This window comes from Taudactylus pleione, unplaced genomic scaffold (assembly GCF_031769625.1).
Source record: "Taudactylus pleione unplaced genomic scaffold, aTauple2 ptg000687l, whole genome shotgun sequence".
Classification (NCBI taxonomy): Eukaryota; Metazoa; Chordata; class Amphibia; order Anura; family Myobatrachidae; genus Taudactylus; species Taudactylus pleione.
In genome coordinates this window covers 2158110-2177080 of record NW_028285089.1, presented here as the reverse complement: position 1 = coordinate 2177080, position 18971 = coordinate 2158110, and the positions used below count along the sequence as shown (strand labels likewise).

At 40.7% G+C, this 18971-nt stretch overlaps 2 protein-coding genes across 3 annotated transcripts in view; one reads left to right on the top strand and one right to left on the bottom strand.

The window, feature by feature from the left end:
- Positions 1 to 3553: 3553 nt before the first annotated feature.
- Positions 3554 to 18828, top strand: WSB1 (WD repeat and SOCS box containing 1). The gene is made up of 9 exons (XM_088456136.1): positions 3554 to 3769; positions 5430 to 5598; positions 6068 to 6336; positions 10633 to 10764; positions 12043 to 12143; positions 14018 to 14190; positions 15914 to 16027; positions 17535 to 17642; positions 17840 to 18828. The coding sequence occupies exons 1-9, from the start codon at positions 3730 to 3732 to the stop codon at positions 18000 to 18002; spliced, it is 1269 nt and encodes a 422-aa protein (XP_088312262.1). The 5' UTR covers positions 3554 to 3729; the 3' UTR covers positions 18003 to 18828.
- LOC148477833 (uncharacterized) overlaps positions 7428 to 18971 on the bottom strand; it is a 54692-nt gene continuing 43148 nt past the window's right edge. The window contains exons 2-3 of one of the 2 annotated variants that reach the window (XM_088456138.1): positions 8611 to 9176; positions 7428 to 8178 (exon numbers count right to left, since the gene is read on the bottom strand). In XM_088456138.1, the coding sequence (XP_088312264.1) occupies positions 7688 to 8178; positions 8611 to 9163 (1044 nt within the window). In that variant the 5' untranslated portion in view covers positions 9164 to 9176 and the 3' untranslated portion in view covers positions 7428 to 7687. Of the gene's footprint in view, positions 8179 to 8610; positions 9296 to 18971 lie in introns of those variants that run through there. The other variant, XM_088456137.1, reaches the window with a different exon arrangement.

Below are 18971 nucleotides of genomic sequence, written 5' to 3'. Positions count from 1 at the left end.
AAACTATTTTAAAAGTTGCTATGAAATCTGTATCGTTGGATACAATTGGGTCTGCATGTTCCCATAGAGGTGATACCCATTCCAAAGCTGAATCGGAGAGAAGAGATATGATTTAAGCAATTTGAGATCTTTGTGTAGGAAAGTATTGCAGTAAAAGCTCAAATTGGATCTCACACTGATTGATGAATCCTCAACAGAGTTTAGGGTTCCCATCAAATCTATTGGGAGTGGAGAGTTGCAGCTGAGACTTAGGGGCAGTGACAGGTGGAAAAGTAACTGTTGGCACCAAGGAAGGAACATTGCATACTGATACTGTCGATCCCAAGTTGGTTTGAATAGTTAGTCTCATTCAGACCTGCTCGCAAGCACAGGACACTCGCAAGCGGGTCGATGGTACCCAAATGCGCATGCGCACGACAGAGACTGCTCCGTCGTGCGCATGCGCGAGACCCGGCGAGCGACGGGGAAGCCGTCGCTCGGGGTCTCGCACCAAAGGGGGCGTGCTGTCGATGGTGAGTGACAGCACGCCCACTTTGGTGGGCGTGCCGGGGCGTGGCTGCCCAGATGGAGGCGTTCCCATGGGAACGCCTACCATCTGGGTCCGGCCCCACTGACATCACTAGTGATGTCAGTGGGAGTGATTTTGGCTCTGATAGAGCCAAAATCACTCCAGGGCTTGCGGGAGCGAGACCGTACCGCAGGGTCTCGTCGCAAGCCCGATGGTCGCGATGGTCTTGACCATCGCGACCATCATCATGGACGCTCGCATAAGCTGTGGGTGGTAACCCACAGCTATGCGAGCGTCCAGGAGGATGCACCAACAAAAAAAATGCCCCGATTCAGAGCGGGCGCTCGTTCAGAGTGTCCAGCTCTGAATCAGGCCCAGTGTCCAGTCGAGAGTTCCTGTAGATATTGCATAACTTGGTGCTGTGCTGACTCTTGATTTTCCAAATGTGATTTCTGCAGAGCAGTGGTACCTGGATTCTCTTCTGGGGTCATTAGGCCTGATCTTACTGTCAGAACGGGGGACTCTGGATTGCTCAGATGAGTACCTAATACCTACTTTCTACTACCTACTGCGATAAGGAGGGACTGATATAAGACCTCCTCATAGATGGTATACTCCAAAATGGCAATGTCACGTAATGGCACAGGGACAGACAGAATTATGGTAGACACTGGAGTATGTATCAGACTTGGATTATTGATAAAAGAATGGGTCAGATTTGGAGCATATACTGATACTGGAATGGAGGAGTCTTTGGAGCATATACTGATACTGGAATGGAACAGACTTGGAGCATATATTGATACTGGAATGGAAGAGTCTTTGGAGCATATACGGATGCTGGAATGGAACAGACTTGGAGCATATATTTATACTGGAATGGATCAAAGTTGAGAAATACACTGGAGCCGGACTGAGACTGGATTTGAAGGAATACACTATACCCGGACTAGGACCCCGGATGTGAAAAACTACACTGTAGCCGGATTTGTCAGAGACAAGCATAAGCAGCATTGGAGCTGAAGTCAGGAGCATGAATCAGCAATGAAGATCAGGCACTGAATGCCGATAGAAGCAAGGCTTTATACCTTGTGACTCACAGGGATTGGCTGGTGCCATCAGGTGGCCGCTGACCTAGTAACCCATTGGAGCCATGGCGGTCAGCTGAACAGGATCAACATGACATTGCCCAGTGTCCGGAGCCAGCGGGAATGCCGCCGGAACCCTGAGCCCACCAGCACACTGAGAACCCTCCAGTGAGAAACCTTCCTGGACAGAGGCCTGTATTTTTAAAGGTGCATACACACACAACGATTTTTTGAACGATTATCGTTAAACGATATCGTTTAACGATAATCGTTTGTAAAAATCGTTCACTTTCTGAGTCAAACGATGAACGATTATCGTTCATGCGCGTTCACGTTTGTAGTTCAGTCAGACTTGTCAACTGAACGATTTTCAGTAAGTTAATATGCAAAAATCGTTTGTAGTTCTAAAATTGTTCATTACATTTAGTAAATGAACAACTTTAGTAAACGATTTTAGTTAATTTTTCAAGGGAAAAAATCGTTTACTAAAATCGTTCATTAACTAAATCGTTGTGTGTGTATGCAGCTTAAAGCAGCAAGCATGTTAAAGGCTAAACCAAGCTGGTTTAGCCTTTAACATGCTTACTGCTTTAAAAATGCAGGCATACTCACATGTATTCTCGCAGTGGCATCGGCTCGCAGTCTATTACATTTAGCCCATTGTGTTTTTGAATAGTGTAGTACAAGATATATAATGTAGGATATCCTATGCCATATGTCCATGTCTAGTAATGTGTGTATCGTGTTTTAGCTGTGCTGCAACACAGTACACTTGAATGTTATGTCTTCTGTATGTTTTTTGATATCTTTATGCAAATTGTTTTTTTCAATAAAAAAATTATTGTTTTTTTATTTGCATCAGATACAAAAGCAGATACATTTCTGTCAGCTAATGTATAGTAGTTAATAATTTGCATCCTCTGTACTACAAATAGGTCTATTTTTAAATATGCTGGCTACCACACCTTGTTGTAGTTAAGCAATATTCCTGTGTAAACCACACACCGTTTTCACATAACCCACATACGCTTGAATTGATATGAAACGGAGAAGGTGGAGGCTAGTGTTATCCATTGAAGGGGTTGCCATTTATGGTCAATGGTTTCTACTAGGGATGTGCAGGCTCGGATAGGTTCGAGTTTGCACGTGGAGTTCGGATTTTTACCTCCAAAAAAACTAGGGATGTGCAGGCTCGGATAGGTTCGAGTTTGCACGTGGAGTTCGGATTTTTCCCTCCAAAAAAACGGAACTCAGAACGAGGCAAAACGTCATCTTACATGGACGAACATCATCATTCCTGGACAAAAGACCATGTAAGATGACGTTTTGCCTCGTTCTGAGTTCCGTTTTTTTGGAGGGAAAAATCCGAACTCCACGTGCAAACTCGAACCTATCCGAGCCTGCACATCCCTAGTTTTTTTGGAGGGAAAAATCCGAACTCCACGTGCAAACTCGAACCTATCCGAGCCTGCACATCCCTAGTTTCTACCATTAGCAGGTTTCACCTCCGCAAATGTCAGTGAAGTTTTGTTATAATAAACTAACTCTACATAAGCAGCAGCATACACTCGATAAATACAATTATAATATGTACTATAAATATGTATAATAAAAGAAAAAGTTCGAATACCATATTTGATATATCTTCTTTGTAGTAGTATCTTATCTATAGCTTATCAAACTGACCTCTTTGAACGCAAATGCACAACGTGAGCCTCACTGCACACAGCATATACCATTGGTCTAGTAAACTAATTAGACACCAGATATTAGTAGTGTAGCTAGCTTATAGCTTCAAGTTTAGACCGCAGTACGCCCGCCGTCCTCTACACCAGTTATGGCAGTTTGCCCAAATTCAAGATGGCCCCCATACTCATCATTGTGTCCGCCAGAGAGAGGCCAACGCCTCTAGTGTACGTGTGAGAGCGAACAGAGCAGTGACGTCAGGCCCCGCCCCTCTCAGTCAGTGAGGGGTAGTGTATGAGCCATTTTGATCGCAGTTTGTTGCAGTGCCGGCGGCTGAAGCGGGTGTGTGCCTGTGTGTGACGTGCGTGCTCGGTCTTCTCTATATTCCCCTTTATTAGCCTTATTCCCCGGGACACCTTCTTCCTTAGACGTCTGGTTCCTATTTAGATGGCAAGCTATCCCGATTTTGTAAACGAAAATGAAATAGGTGAGTAAGTAGAGCTGTTTAATTCCAGTAGTGTGTGCTACAGTCTGACACTGAATGGTTCCCCTTAGACGTGTGCCATGGCTACAGCACCTTTCCACTAACGTCAGGGGCAGTGGTATCGCCCCTGTATCCGGGCATGTCATTGCAATGTGTTACCGCTGTGCCTTAGTACATACTCACAGACCATGTTATCTGTCATCTGTGTCCAGTGGGCGCTGCTATGTGGGGAGGGTCCTACACTATGGACACAGTGATGTCTTCTTGATCTAACCATGTTTTACTGTTCTGATTCCTGCCAATAACTACAGGCTACAGCACAGTGCCCCTCTTAAAACTCTTCTTGAATGTATCACACTTTTATTATTTGGAAATGGAACAAAAAAAGTATATCTTTTTTTTTTTAATTCTGTAGGTCAGATGAAATGTTGATCTTTTTTCCAAAAATATATATATCTATATCTATCTGAATTTAATTTTGTCTTGTATTACTCTGTTCTTTCATATGAGATGACTTTTTAATTCATTAGTTACTGTAATGCTTTTCTTCTTGCAGGGAGCGCTGCCATTGTATATATTGTGTTTCGCATGTCTACACACTTCTTCTTTGTGCTTCCCTTCCCCCACTTTGTTTGGAATTTTACGTCACCTATTTCTGCTCTTGACACTCATCCAACCAAACCATTTCATTCCTTCCCTCCCCTCCTACCATCCCCCATATGACACACACTCCTGTCCAGGAGACCCACCCTCTCCCTGAGGGGAGCAGTAGTATCCTCTTCTGTCAAGGATGTAATATGCTGCAGGAGTGTTGCAATGATGGGCATGTGGCTTACTTTATGCATTTGTATTTTTCATTTAGTTTCTCCTTGTGCACACATTCGTCCCGAGGGCTAATTTGATGCAGTGAGTAGGCAAATATTTATTGCGCTGACTCACAATTTTTATTACCTAAAAAGTAGAGCACTTATGTAGAGTCTACTGACGTTAAAAGCTTCAAAATTATACAGCAGTTTATTAAAACAAAAAATGTATTTAAGTAATCTAAAACCACGAGATGTCAACCAAATGAACAGAATTTATTACTTTTTAATTTATTAGCCTTTATTTTAATTAAATATCTTTATACAAACAGGAAGCCATCAATAGATATGTATTAAGTTTCTTATATAGCGTAGCATATTCCGTTGCGCTTTACAATTGGAAACATTTATAGAACAAAACTGGGTAATGACAGACAGACATAGAGGTAAGAGGGCCCTGCTTGCAAGCTTACAATCCATAAGTTGCATGGTCTCGTCTCAATTATTGGTGGGTGTTAGACGGCGGGTCGCCGGAAAGTTGACCTCTCCACCCTTACGGGGGCGAAGGTGCCGGGAAATGGATAAGGGGGAGGGGTGCTAGGCGGCCCGTGGGCCAACGGTGTGAATCACTGGGTGAGGGGGGGGCCGGGCCAGGGCGCCAGACCTGCCCCCCCCCCCCCTGCTTTTAGCACCTCGCTGGCCAGTGGTAGGCAGCGGGGCTGGCTGCAGGGGAGGGGGGCAGAGCAGGTTTTAAAAGAAGCGGCCGCAGTGGAGAGAGCGCGGTTACCTCTCTCCCAAGAAAGCATATGTTTAATTTTAGTTGAGCTGTATATAAATAAAAGTTATTGCTCTTATTTTAGCTAGACCACGGAGCATTGGGGAACTTATATCACCAACTTCTCCATTTGAGCAGAAGTATGGCCGTGAAAACTGGACAGTGGCTTTCGCTCCAGACGGTTCTTATTTTGCTTGGTCTCAGGGTCATCGTATTGTGAAACTGGTTCCTTGGTCTCAGTGCCTTAAAAACTTGTAAGTAACAATTGTGCATGCGGATGTGTATTGTACAAATTACTTATTCACTAACTAAACAATGTAATTACAAATAGATTTTTTTCCCCATCAGATATGATGTTCACTTAGTTATTACTGTTTAGCCATTAGTATATAGAAGCATTCTCACGAGCTACTTACTGTGTGGTAGTAAAAATAATTGCTTACAATTATTCATTACTATCAGTTATTATTTGTGAATGAGTTCTAACCCCTCCACCATAAATATTTTACAATCTTGTTGCACAATACACAATTTATCAGTTGATTGATCTCTTGTTATGTAAGCATGTACTTCTTAATCATAATGATCTGTATGATAACTACTTCCTGGAAACTTAAGTGTTAGTGGAAAATTTTCAGCTGCATTGAAGACTTACTGTCTGCTCTTAATACTTCATTTTGATTTTTCTTATTTTTTCCCTGACTATTCGTTTTCAATTTTCAGTGCTGCTGGCAGTACAAAAAATAGTGTTAATTTGACAAATGGAAGACTGTCGCGGCAAAACAGTGATGTAGCACAGAGAAGCAAGCCGCAGGAGCATTCCATAGACTGTGGGGACATTGTCTGGAGCCTGGCTTTTGGATCCTCGGTCCCAGAAAAACAGAGTCGCTGTGTGAACATAGAATGGCACCGGTTCAAGTTTGGCCAGGATCAGCTTCTCCTTGCTACAGGGCTGAGCAACGGGCGCATCAAGATATGGGATGTTTATACAGGTATTATCATCCTCCTTTTTTTTTTTTTTTTTTTTTTGCTGTGGCAAATGCTGAGAGAGTTATAATGGCTATATGTAAGTTGTTTTTTTTTTTTCACATGGTCCTTAGTGGATATGTACAGCTTAGAAGATATCAGTTTACGGCTATCCTAAACCTTTTTACAAGTACATTTATTTTCATCCTGCAAATTATATTTATACTTAATCTTATAGCTCCCCGAACAGTAAACTGAACTGCTGCATTTTGTGTTCAGTGTGCACGTTTATTACTGTAAATTTGCATCTTTGTATACTGTGCCCTCTCTGGTAATGATGCTTAGAGGCTTTGCCCAGCTTAAATGAGGTTCGTTGACACAGATATACAGGTGTTGCGTATTAAATTAATCAGCACAGTCACCTGGTGCATCCTAGTCGCTTTGCGTTGTGACTAATACCCCTTTCAGACATACAACCCGGGAAATTTCCTGCTCAGACACGGGAATTTCTCCAGTGCAAAATCCCAGGTATTTGGTCAAGACCCCCCTTTCACACTACAGTGTCTACCCGGGAAATTCCCGGGTAGACCCCTTTCAGACAAGAGCAGGGTTTTTCAGAGTTTTACATTAAAAGTGGACGTTATGCTGGCACACATTAATGAGGTCATGCAAAGGTGGGGATGTGGTATAAGGGGACTGGGAGTTATTGTTAGTGAAATAAATACAAAGACTTAATATTTGAAAGGTTCAAAAAATCTTTTATTTTAATAAAGGCCTTTGTTTTGCATACAAAGTTTGAAAGCCTTACTTCCAAAATACAACACAATTCAAAACCAAACAATAGTATAAAAAAAAATAACAGTAAAGTGCACATTTACTTCAGAACATTGTTAAGTGCGCATATAGCTATGAGGCATTAAACAAGCCTTTAAAATAAAAAAAATAGAACCATAATTTTTTGGTAGATCCTTGTTTACACCAACTCAATATCCTATGACAAAAGCAGTAACCATAATATTTTCAACATCGTCATATGAAATATGTCTAGTTAACATCACTAAATATATTTGATCACAACATTTAAATATTTCTGTAAACTGTAAACTCTGGGTTTTTGTCAGGAGTAAGTTCCTGTGACAGAGTATTAGCTGGCAAAGTATCTTTAAATTGACCTTCAAGTACATTATCTAATGTACAATCTATAAATGTTGAGGATGACTGAGGTGTTTGCGGATGCTTGGATATATGGGATGTAGTTTGGCCAAATGCTGGGGGGGACTTTACTTGTTGCGCATACTGGGATGTTTGGTTAAATGCTGGGGGGGACTTTACTTGTTGCGCATACTGGGATGTTTGGCTTAAATGCTGGGGGGGACTTTACTTGTTGCGCATACTGGGATGTTTGGCCAAATGCTGGGGGGGGGCTTTGCTTGTTGAGCATACTTGTATGTAGTTTGCTGTGGGGAAATTAGCGTGCTGGCCATACTGTGATGTATGCTCAAATGAGGTGGGAGACTGAGGTTGCTGCACATACTGGGATGGTTCCCCAAATGAGTTTGGATAATTAGCTTGGTGCCCAAAATGGGTGGGTGGTGGAACATGTTTTGGTTTGTAGTGGATTGTGCTCAAGATTTGAGGTAAAAATTTGCGGTTATCGCGACTAAGCCTTTCCTGCATAGCCATCATTTCCTCTAGCAAATTACTCTGCATTTCTCTCTCATTGGCCATGAACCGCTGCAGTCTGGCATCCTCTTGTGTCTGCCATTCCGAATCTAGGTCGCGTAGTTGTTCACAAAGAATATTTGTCATGGCTTTGGTAGCAACATCAATTTTGCTCTTCTTCTTTTTACGTGTTGGCACTGTGAAAACTGAAAGTAAAAGAGAGAAAACATTGAGCAACACATGTAAAATATATTTCAAACACAAAACAATAAATGGTCCCAATTCAAAAACCAGCACGTCTGTTTGCATGCGGTGCCCATCCTCCACTACAAGATAAACGCAGAAACAATACTATATGCTAGAAATTTAATGATAAAATTACATAGATCAGTGGTTCTCAAACTCGGTCCTCAGGACCCCACATAGGTCGCTTTTTCCAGGTCACCCAGTAGGTGCACAGGTGTATTCATTACTCACTGACACATTTTAAAAGATCCACAGGTAGAGCTAATTATTTCACTTGTAATTCTGTGAGGAGACCTGGAAAACATGCACTGTTTGGGGTCCTGAGGACCGAGTTTGAGAACCTGTGAAGTAGATTAATGCAGCAGAACATAAGTTATTTGATTTAAACTTACTGTTACTGCGTAGGGTGGGCTTGTCTCCCTGGGTCTGTGGCTCAGACTCAGAATCTTGCCTTTGCGTTGGAGAGATCACATCTGTGCCAGTGCTTGGTTCAATGATGATGGTATTAGATGAGTCCTCATCTGCGTCATCAAATAGGACCTGCGATAATGCCGGGCTCTGCTGGCTGCTCTCAGGAGTTGTTGAAGGCGTGCATGTCGTTGTTGCAGACAGTGTGCCAGCATCACTTGAAGATAGAGCAATGGGGTTGCATAGTGCTGTATGCCCAAAAGCCGAAGTGCGTAAATCGTATAAGGCCCACTCCATCCTTCCCACACCACTGCGATTACGATTGTGGTCATGGACCTTTGTGTATTGTTTCTTTAGGCTCTTCAGCTTATTAAGGACTTGCTGCTGTGTCTTCACAATACCCCGGGTGGCCAGGATTTTGGCAATGTTGCAATAGATCATGGCATCTTTAACAGTGCCTGTGATTTGAGCTTTTATTTCCTCCTCTCCCCTCACATGTAAGAGCTCACGGACCTCCTCGTCCTTCCAATGTGCCATGATCACCAACCACCTGTACACAGCAAAAATAAAGATTACCGCACTAAAGAAAACCCAGAAAATTTAGATAAAAAATAATAAATAAATAAGAAAATGAATAAAAAACAAATCTCTTGTTAGGTAATAAAGTTTTCAGTATTTTAAAATAGATGCCATATATAATAAGAAACAAGCTCTTTTAATAAGGTAATAAAAAACAGTAATTTACATAGTATAACACTATGACATAAATAATAACATTAGATGCTAAATATGTTTACACACCTGGCACCACTCTCCAAACACCTGGTACAAGTTCACCTCGTAGTGTTGCGGGCCTATCTGAAACTGTTGCAGCACCAAATCTGCCTTGTAGCACTGCACAGGCTTCTTAGCGCTATGTTTAGCGTTTATATGGCGTTTGCCCTCCACTGTCCGGCTGTTGCTGATGACCTCATCAACAGGCAGCAGCATCTGGCCAATCAGGAGCTGTTTGGTGAAGCCCGGGAGTAAATTCCCGGGTAGCACCATTCAGACAGAACCAGGGTAATTTCCCGGAACTTAAGTCCCGGGAAAAACCCTGGTCGATTCAGACAGACGCGGCTACCCGGGAATTTGGCTGAGGCAGGCACCTTTCAGACAGACGCGGCTACCCGGGAATTTGGCTGAGGCAGGCCAAATTCCCGAGAATCTCGACAAGTCTGAAAGGGGTATTAGACACATTTTTGTCAAAAAAAATGCAAAAAAGACACCCGGTGCTAGAAGAGTCTCACAGGACTTGGCATGCCAAGAGGGACTGTTTGGCACGATTGAAGCAAAGTGTTCGAGGACACATCTGTATGGCTTGGTATTCTAGTTACAGTAGCTTCAGACTGCTCCCACTGCTAATAGAATGCCAGGACAGCTGAGAAGGATAGGACAGGGAAACTGTAGTAGCTGTATATCTGGCAGACCTTGCACTGGCTGGGCAGTACGCAGGTGGAGAGGTTTAAATAAAAAAAATACTTAATCTACTTTTCAATGTGCTTGGCTATACTTCCATTTGTTGTTTGGCTAATACATTTGTGTTTGCAGTTTAGTATAATGGTAGTTAAAGGTTTCATGATAAACTTTTTGTGCTTATTGTTTGCAAACCAAACAGACTGATAACCTAGAGGCATCAGAAGGCAAATACAAGAAAATGCACTTTGAGCCTTGAATTATTTATCTTCTGACCAACAGTAACTCAAAGCTTTTTTTTTTTTTTATATTTATATTATGCATATAATGTTCCCAACCTTTTATTAAAATCGCATTTTAATTATAATTTCTACGATCTTTCATTTCTTATATACTGAGATTACAATTCCTTGAATAGGGAAAAAATCAGCTTTGGTTGTCAGGGATGTATTTAGCACTAACTACTACAGAAAATAAAATAAAAATATAGTAAAATAAAGGAACAGTTACTGGTATTCGAATATCTAATGCATTTTTTTTTTGTTCCTTAGGAAAGCTCCTCCTTAATCTGATGGATCATACAGAAATTGTCAGAGATTTGACGTTTGCCCCAGATGGCAGCCTTATACTTGTTTCTGCTTCCAGAGACAAAACACTCAGGGTTTGGGACCTTAAAGATGATGGTATGTTTTATGTATTCTTACTGGTTACAGATTTCCCCAAAAACAATCCTTTGTGTTTTTTCATATACAAGTGGTTTTGCAGAAACTAAGCAAAACTGGTAGATTCTACAAAAGTACTCTTTAATGAGATCTACATGTTTGGGTAATAACATATGCATGGTACAACTTTATCTCCATGTTATCACACAGATCATTCAGGATTACTATCTCGTGCGCAGCTGGGCAATACAAGTATTGTTCTAGTGCATTAAGGGAGTCTAACCAGGCTGATTTTTCAACATTATTGTAAACAAATGTAGTGCACTATTTTTAAAACTATAAGCAGACAGGTGCTCATTCAAAATTGGGTTTAAAGAAACAAAAATTAGTAGAAAAAATTACCAAAGTGATTTATTGTAGCTTTGTGGATCATTGTTGCCATTCATCTTTTTCTGGGGCAAGCCATAATGCCAACGCAAAGTTATCCCGTGAAAGGGCATAAATTTGGGTAACTTAAACTTTTCATACTGTTGTAGTGTTCAGAAAAGCTGTATATGTGCGGCGGCGTAAAATGGCTTTTGCGCTGTAACGCAGAAGTTGGCTGTAGGCACTAGAAGAACAATAAGAGCCAGTGGGGTAGATGCACGAAGCCCGGAAGCGGTATCAGCGCACGTTATGTGCGCTGATACCGCTTCTCCCCGATGTATGATCGGGGGTCTGGATAGCAAGATAGCAGCGCTGATAGCCTGGGCTATGTACGAATGGTCAGATCGTCTGACCGGCCGGCTGTAGCTGTCGTTATCGACAGCTACAGCCTGGCGCTAGCCTATCCCCACAGCAGGGACAGCGCTGTCCCTGCTGCGGCGGCTACCGGCTCCAGGGCTCCACGCAGGGATCTCGCGATACTTGCGAGATCCCGTGCATGCTCAGTGGAGCTGACAGGGAAGAGACACAGCGCGTCAGCACTAGGCTGATGCGCTGCTGTCTCTAACGGGTAGCGCCGGAGGGGGGAGTTAACGCTCCATCTCTCCGGCCGATGAGATGTTTATACATCTCATCGGTAGTGCTTCCTGCTTCGCCTCGGTAAAGAGGGGATGCATTATAGCGGCACGTTAAGTGCCGCTATAATACATCTACCCCACTGTGTCCACTGCTCATAACTTCTCACCAGGTATTGGATGCTGACAAAGGATAGGCAGCCCTCCTATAGATTTGTGTGAAAATTACATTAATTACTGATTTAAATAAGTTTTTTTTTTTTTTTTTTTTTATGTTCTCATTTTTGTTTTTTCTCTGTAGGCAACATGATGAAAGTGTTAAGGGGACACCAGAAGTGGGTCTATTGCTGCGCATTCTCCCCGGACTCCTCCATTTTGTGTTCCGTTGGAGCTGGGAAAGCTGTAGGTTTCAAAGTTCCTTATTTTCTAACATGTCATGGAAATAAGCTTGTGCACAGTGTCTTGAAGGATTTAGTGCCTTGATATCGAGTCTTTTGATGCATGATAAAACTTGATGAAACTATAAACTGGCATAAATAACTTGCACTGCTTTTGGCAAGCTGATCCATTTCCGATATTTTTAATAAGTAAATTGCCAGCAACCATTCCCTATTCAATCAGCCTCATCCCTTGCTTTGCATATGCTAATATGATTAAGATATTCATGAGTCTATGGCATATAGTTCTGGAAATGCACATTTAGTAATGCCATCACGTTAGATACAATATAGCCATGTCACCTTGGCAGTTGTCATATATTAAGTCTGACCTACTGCTGTATCTGAAAGCAGTGCAGGTGCTGCTCCTATTATATGCCCCTGTGGCACAGATAAACAGGTTGTTATTTTTATTTTAAAATGTAATACGACTGTCTGGGTATATATTTATTTTTGGCAATGTAACTTTGACTGCGGATTTCTGTGCAGCAACCTCTTTTCCAAAGGAGCAGTTCACGCCTAAAAATGTAGCATATTTGGATGTTGACATTCATATTTGTTAACACGATGCTATTGTAGGCTGTGTGTTTTCCATAAGCTTCTTGCTTTCCCTGTCACAGGTGGTGGCAGCAATATGGGTGTGATTGAGGTTAAGTTGGCACCACAGAAAGGAGAGCACAGTGGTGTTAGCTGGGCAGAAAGAGTGGCATCTCTGGCTACCAGGCTGGGGACGACCAATGCCGTAGGACGAAGTAACCTTGCATTCGACTGCAAGGTGTACTGTACGTACGCAGGTGCTGGTTGATGTCCACTTTCTGCTTTTCTTTTTTCTTTCCATTGTTTGTATTTTTATTTCTTTTTTATTTTCTTTATTGTAGCCATTGTTTAATTTTAATCATCCAGTTAAATGGAAGTTTCTCATTAACTAATAAGCAAATCTTATAGACTAATTCTAAAATGTATTAATTTTAATTATGCTTAGTGCTGCCAGCCTAAATAACACCTTAACCTATTTTATGAAAGCTGTTGTTATAACGTTATAGTCAGATATTAAAATGGAGTGACTTGCCAGACACTGGGCCAGATGTACTAAGCTCTGAAAAGTGATAAACTGGACAGTGATAAACCACCAGCCAATCAGCTCCTAACTGTCATTTTTCAAACACAGCCTGTAACATGACAGATGGGAGGTGAGTGGCTGGTGGTTTTTCACTCTCCACTTTATCACTTTTCAGAGCTTATTACATCTCCCCCAGTATATCCTGCAAAGTGATCATGTTTAAATACAATTAGGCATTAGTTAGTGATTTGTTGGTTATTGTCTTGTTTGCCAAAAGTGTTTTCTTTTGGCTGTCAATTCTCTCTTTTCTTGCAGTATCTGTTACTCTTCCTGGGCTCACGGTGATTCAAGCCTTTTGTAAACAAGTGAACTTATTCTCTCAAAGGGAGTACTACTGGAGTAACCATATGATAACTTTATATTATGTTCGTATAATTGGCTTTATACTTGTAAACCATAAACAGCGGTTGTAATGCTGTACTCAACTGTTCATTTTCTTAGACTTAAAAGCAAACTCAAATCAGCATTTTGTTTTCTTATATTGTGCATTTAATAGAACTTGCTTTTAGCAGTAACAATTTTTGTTAACTTGAGCTGATTTTAGTTTTTGCATGCTTACCCTTATTAATGTTATCCCATTAATATACTTGGTATGACGCTGAGAAAATATTGTAACTTTAATTTATAGTGTGACATTTTAAATTAGTACTAGCTTCCTAGATCTACCTATCCAGCGTGCCCCCATTTCCCAGTCTATAACAGCTGTTTTTACTTTTTAGGTGTTTCTGTGGGACATGGACAAATACACTATGATCCGTAAACTTGAGGGACACTATAATGATGTGGTAGCTTGTGAATTTTCTCCTGATGGAGCTTTATTGGTTACTGCATCCTATGATACCAGAGTATATGTCTGGGATCCCCATATTGGGTCTATTCTTTTTGAACTTGGGTATGTTAATCTCCTGAATATTTTCTTTAATTTTCTCATTTATTATATGTTTAAAAATATGAGCTGCTTCTTGTCCTTTTTGTAAGTTATAGACTGAGCTATATTTTTGATTTTGCAAGTCACTACTTCATCTACTTCATTTAAAGATGGTGGCCAACACCATGACATTGCAGGGCCAAGTCTCCTTGTATTCTCCATGTTAAATTATGTAATTTCTCTACTTGGGGTGTAGTGAACACGAAGGGCGGTATTAAATTCTTTTAGCTCGCCTGACCTGTCTAAAGTGACGGGAGATCACGGAGCGCTATTCAATTGATGCCGATTATCGCGTTGATCGCGCCCATAGAGATCTGGTCTAGCCGCGTAAAACTGCTACATCCGACCAAAATGCTGGGTGCGATCGCAAAAAGTGCAGATTGGGTGCCCAAATGGGTCACTTCTTGCGCATTTCAGCTTGCACTGGGGGGGTGCGAGCTGAAATGTCAGCACTGGCAGGTGATCACGTTGAGCAACAATTGAGTAGCTCCTTCGGGCGCGAAGGGGGGGCTCAAATGAATTCTGTCCTAAATGGCATGTACACATTGTATTCGATCTAAAGCTAGGTACACACCTGAAAGATCAGAGGAACAATCCACAATTTGTTCATTTTTTTTTTTTTTGCTGAAACAATCCAGAGTACATCTGATTTCCTGTAAACACACTGCACAATTATCATTCCTATATAAACAATAGATTTCCCTAAAGATCGTTGGAAGATTATCTTTGTACACACTGCGTTTGCTGCACAACATCGGCTCATCGGGACTGACTAGCGTCATGAAGCACTCCTGATGCTGGGAGCCAATGTAGCTGGTTTTCAAACAGTTGGCCCTGGGTGCTGTGTACACATTGCAATAATGAGACGAGAATTAGCTGATTGTCCCAGTTATTGCACACTTCTATCTAGAATAACTGTTGAAATAATGGCTTGTTTTCTAGGCTATTATCTAGGTACCCTCTTGGGTTGTCTTTAAAGGTGCCTACACACTTGGCGATGTGCTCACGATCCGACATTGTGTCTGATTTCCCCTTGAACTCTCCCCGGCAGTCGTGGGCACGATTTGATGTTAAAAACTGTCCTATGTGACAAACGATCTATCGTGCAGCCTAACTATTCCAGTGCATCGTGACTGAGTGTCAGATCTGCCCTACAGTACGGCAGATCTAAAGATGCTATTTATGGCCTGCGGGGACACACATCAGCATCGTGTTCGTGAGTGGACACTCACGATTTGGGCATATTTTACAAGATTTATCATCACGATGCGTCAGAATCGGGCAAATCGTGTAAAATATCACTAAATGTGCAGGCACCTTTACTCTAGTAAAATGCAAACCTGTTTTGTTAGTGGAATTCCTTCTAGTGTTTTGAGTTGGCTAGAGGTCATGTTAGAATTCAAGTCCATTTACCAGCAGTAATATATGGGTAGAGCTTTAGCCAAATTGCAACACACTAGAACACAGTTAAATAAAAAAAAAGAAAAAACAAATGCATGTGTGCAAGGTGTCCATAAAAACAGTGGGGTCTATTTTCATGCATGTTTATCTAGGAGGGCACTAAATGCTGTATGTAATGTTTAAAAACAATTGTAGTTGGGAGAGTTAAATAAAAAGTAAATGCTGAAACCCTTCTCCCCACAAATGTGTGACACAGAATTAAGTTTTGTTTTTTCCCCCTCTCTAGGCACTTGTTCCCTCCTCCAACTCCCATATTTGCTGGGGGAGACAATGGTCGTTGGGTGAAATCGGTCTCCTTTAGTCATGATGGAGTACACATTGCAAGTCTTGCTGATGATAAGTAAGTTTTAACTTTTTGTGTACGTTGTGTTTTTTTTTTTTCTTTTTTCTTCTTTCATTGCCCCGTCATAAGGACAATTGAATTGTTTTTAGGCTTTGCTTTAACATTATCTATGTGCTCTAGCAGTTTGCTAGCACAAGACACTTATTTTGTCAATGTGACCTTAAAGTCTGTAATACTTTAGCTCAGTCAGGTAGAGTAAGTATATAATGAGTAACTCAGAAATCCAGACTTTTTTTTTTTTCTTTGACTAGATTTTGTGCCACAAACATGGATCGGCTTTTTCAGACAAATGTTGGTGACCTCAAAGGTTAATCATCCTAGTACAGACTATTGTTTCATGTATCAAAGTGCACTTTAAGGTCTCAAAGCACTGCTTTTAGGTGCTTGAACTTGGAAGATAATTATCCAAAGCAGAAAGTGCTGCCGGTATCATACGTGCTAGAACAGGCAATGGGAGAATGCAGACTGCTACAGTAGTCTCTACATTGCTTATTGTTCTTTGGTTACAAACATTATCTACTTGCTTGCTGTGATTTAGAGACTTTCTTTGAGATTTTAATCAATAGACTGCTACCCTGACCTCTAACATAAAAAGTTTTATAATCTTTATTTCCTTTTTTTTTTTTTTTTTTTGCTGGAATATACTTATATTCAATAGGTTATCCCTAAAATTATATGGTGTTCGTTTGTGTGTTTTTTTTTTTTTTTTTTTTTTTTAAATAAACATTGCTTTATATCCAACACAGAATTTCTATTCTAAGTGATAGTCTATCAGTACATCTACTCAAAGCTTAACTATTGTAAAGCTTACAAAAAAACAGAACTCCCTACATTTATTTAGAACTTTTAAGAGGTTAATTGAGTAACATCTAATAGGATAATTTCTAACATATGCTGTCCACCACATGACACGATTTTAAACTTCTTTTAAGGGGTTGTGTTAGACTCCACTGTTCTCACCAGAACGTTTTTCCACCCTGGTGGCATTATAGAGTAATGGGTTGGGGGGGAAGACCTTGTACTTCCAGGTGTAGATTGACCATATCACAGTAGGTAAGCAGCAACACACTGTGCACCCCCGGGCATCTCACTTACTGTCTGGTGGGCTCTGGGTAGGTGAGGGCGGTGGCTTTGAGTCTGTAGTGCTTGCCTCCAGTGCTGGGTAGGTCACGGTAAAGACAGAGTGGAGAGAGAGCCCCCAAAGGGATAGCTCTTCCGGACGGGTCGCTCCATGCAATGAGCATTTCTCTTGCTCACTATGTGTGCCTGATTCAGCGACTCTCTGACTGTCAACCCCTGACATTGGAACAGATTGACAGCTGGGCTGTTTAGGAAAAATACCAGGCTGTGCAGCAATGAAAGAGGATCATTAAGTATAACACAGTCGTGGTGGTCTGATAAAGAATGTGATTATTTTAAAGAACAAGATGCTATATATATATATATATATATATATATATATATATATATATATTAATATTAATTTTTTTTTTTACTAATTTAGATTGGTGAGATTTTGGCGTATCGACCGTCAGTACCCTGTAGAAGTTGCACCTCTTCATAAAGGTCTTTGCTGTGCCTTTTCTACTGATGGCAGTGTTCTAGCTGCTGGGTAAGAATTTAGAAGCCTGAAGTAAATGAACCTTAATATGTAGCTGTGTCAAAGCAGTTGATATAAAATTCAACTTGTCACCTAGCATGTGAATGTAATGTTTGTCTGTGGTATGCACATGGGCACGTATCGGTCAGCATGGAAGTGCTACAGTAATCTTGCAAATTCTAACTTTTTTTTTTTTTTGTGTCTTTCAGAACTCAGGATGGAAATGTACACTTCTGGGCTACCCCCACACATGTTTCCAGCCTTCAGCACTTATGTCGTATGGCAATAAGAAGAGTAATGACTACAAATAAAGTCCAGAAGCTGCCAGTGCCTGCTAAAGTCATGGAGTTTCTCTCTTACCAAATCATTTAGGAAACTTTTCTAGTAACCATTTTCATTTGTTACCACATGGCAAACCCAAAAGCATTATAAAAGCATTACAAGCTTGAAGCTTTAAATGTTGCAACTTATTTGGATATTTAAAGTGCAGTATTTAAACATTTTGATGCATTTTTGATTATGCTGAGCTTTTAAATGTGATTAAGTGTTCTACATCCTTACAAGGTGAAATGGGGATGTAGATCTACAACTTGCACAACTGTGAAACTGTAAATACACGTATAAGCTGCTATGTTTGCTTTTTATTTTTTACTGCTTTATCTAGATATTTTTTCTTATGTAGGGCTTGTCGTTACAATATTATGTGATAAATAAGGGTATGATGGGTATTTGCAAAATATTGTGCACAGGGGGTAATGGGGTGTCAGTGGTGCTGTTAGCAAAACATGACCCAAGTTACTTTATTTCTTCACACTACTTTTCTTTTTTTATTTCTTTTAAGCAATTACCTATTTTAATAGGATAACTAACAAACACAAACTGGGTATTTTTTTATTTTATTTTATTTTTTTTACAAACAGAATATTGCTCATGTTCCAACTAGTCACTTTTGAAACATGCACAACACAGTTTTGTAAATGTTGGATTTTAGTGAAGTGTTGATTGTAATGCAGCAATGTACACGTGCACCCTACATATACTTTAAGGGGTTTATTTTGGTTATTTGCCAAAGAGCAGAGTGTTTGTCACTGCTGTCTGCACTTGCTGATATAACGAATGTATGCAGTGCATATAATGCTGACCATATCCAAAAGGCCTACAAATAAACAATTCTATTAAAAAAAATTATACACATTTATATGTGAAGTCTGTCTCAATGTATTTGAAAAATTGTGTTTGCATGTAATGCCCCATACGCACTGGACGATTTTCTTAAACAATATGAACGATAACGACATTTTTGAACGATATATCATTCAAATCGTCCCGTGTGTACACACA

What these genes read in the sequence shown, in the direction of transcription:
- WSB1 (XM_088456136.1), top strand. Translation starts at nt 3,730, where the DNA reads ATGGCAAGCTATCCCGATTTTGTAAACGAAAATGAAATAG. An exon ending in TGTAAACGAAAATGAAATAG is followed by an intron (nt 3,770 to 5,429) that starts GTGAGTAAGTAG and finishes CTCTTATTTTAG; the next exon opens with CTAGACCACGGAGCATTGGG. An exon ending in CCGTTGGAGCTGGGAAAGCT is followed by an intron (nt 12,144 to 14,017) that starts GTAGGTTTCAAA and finishes TTTACTTTTTAG; the next exon opens with GTGTTTCTGTGGGACATGGA.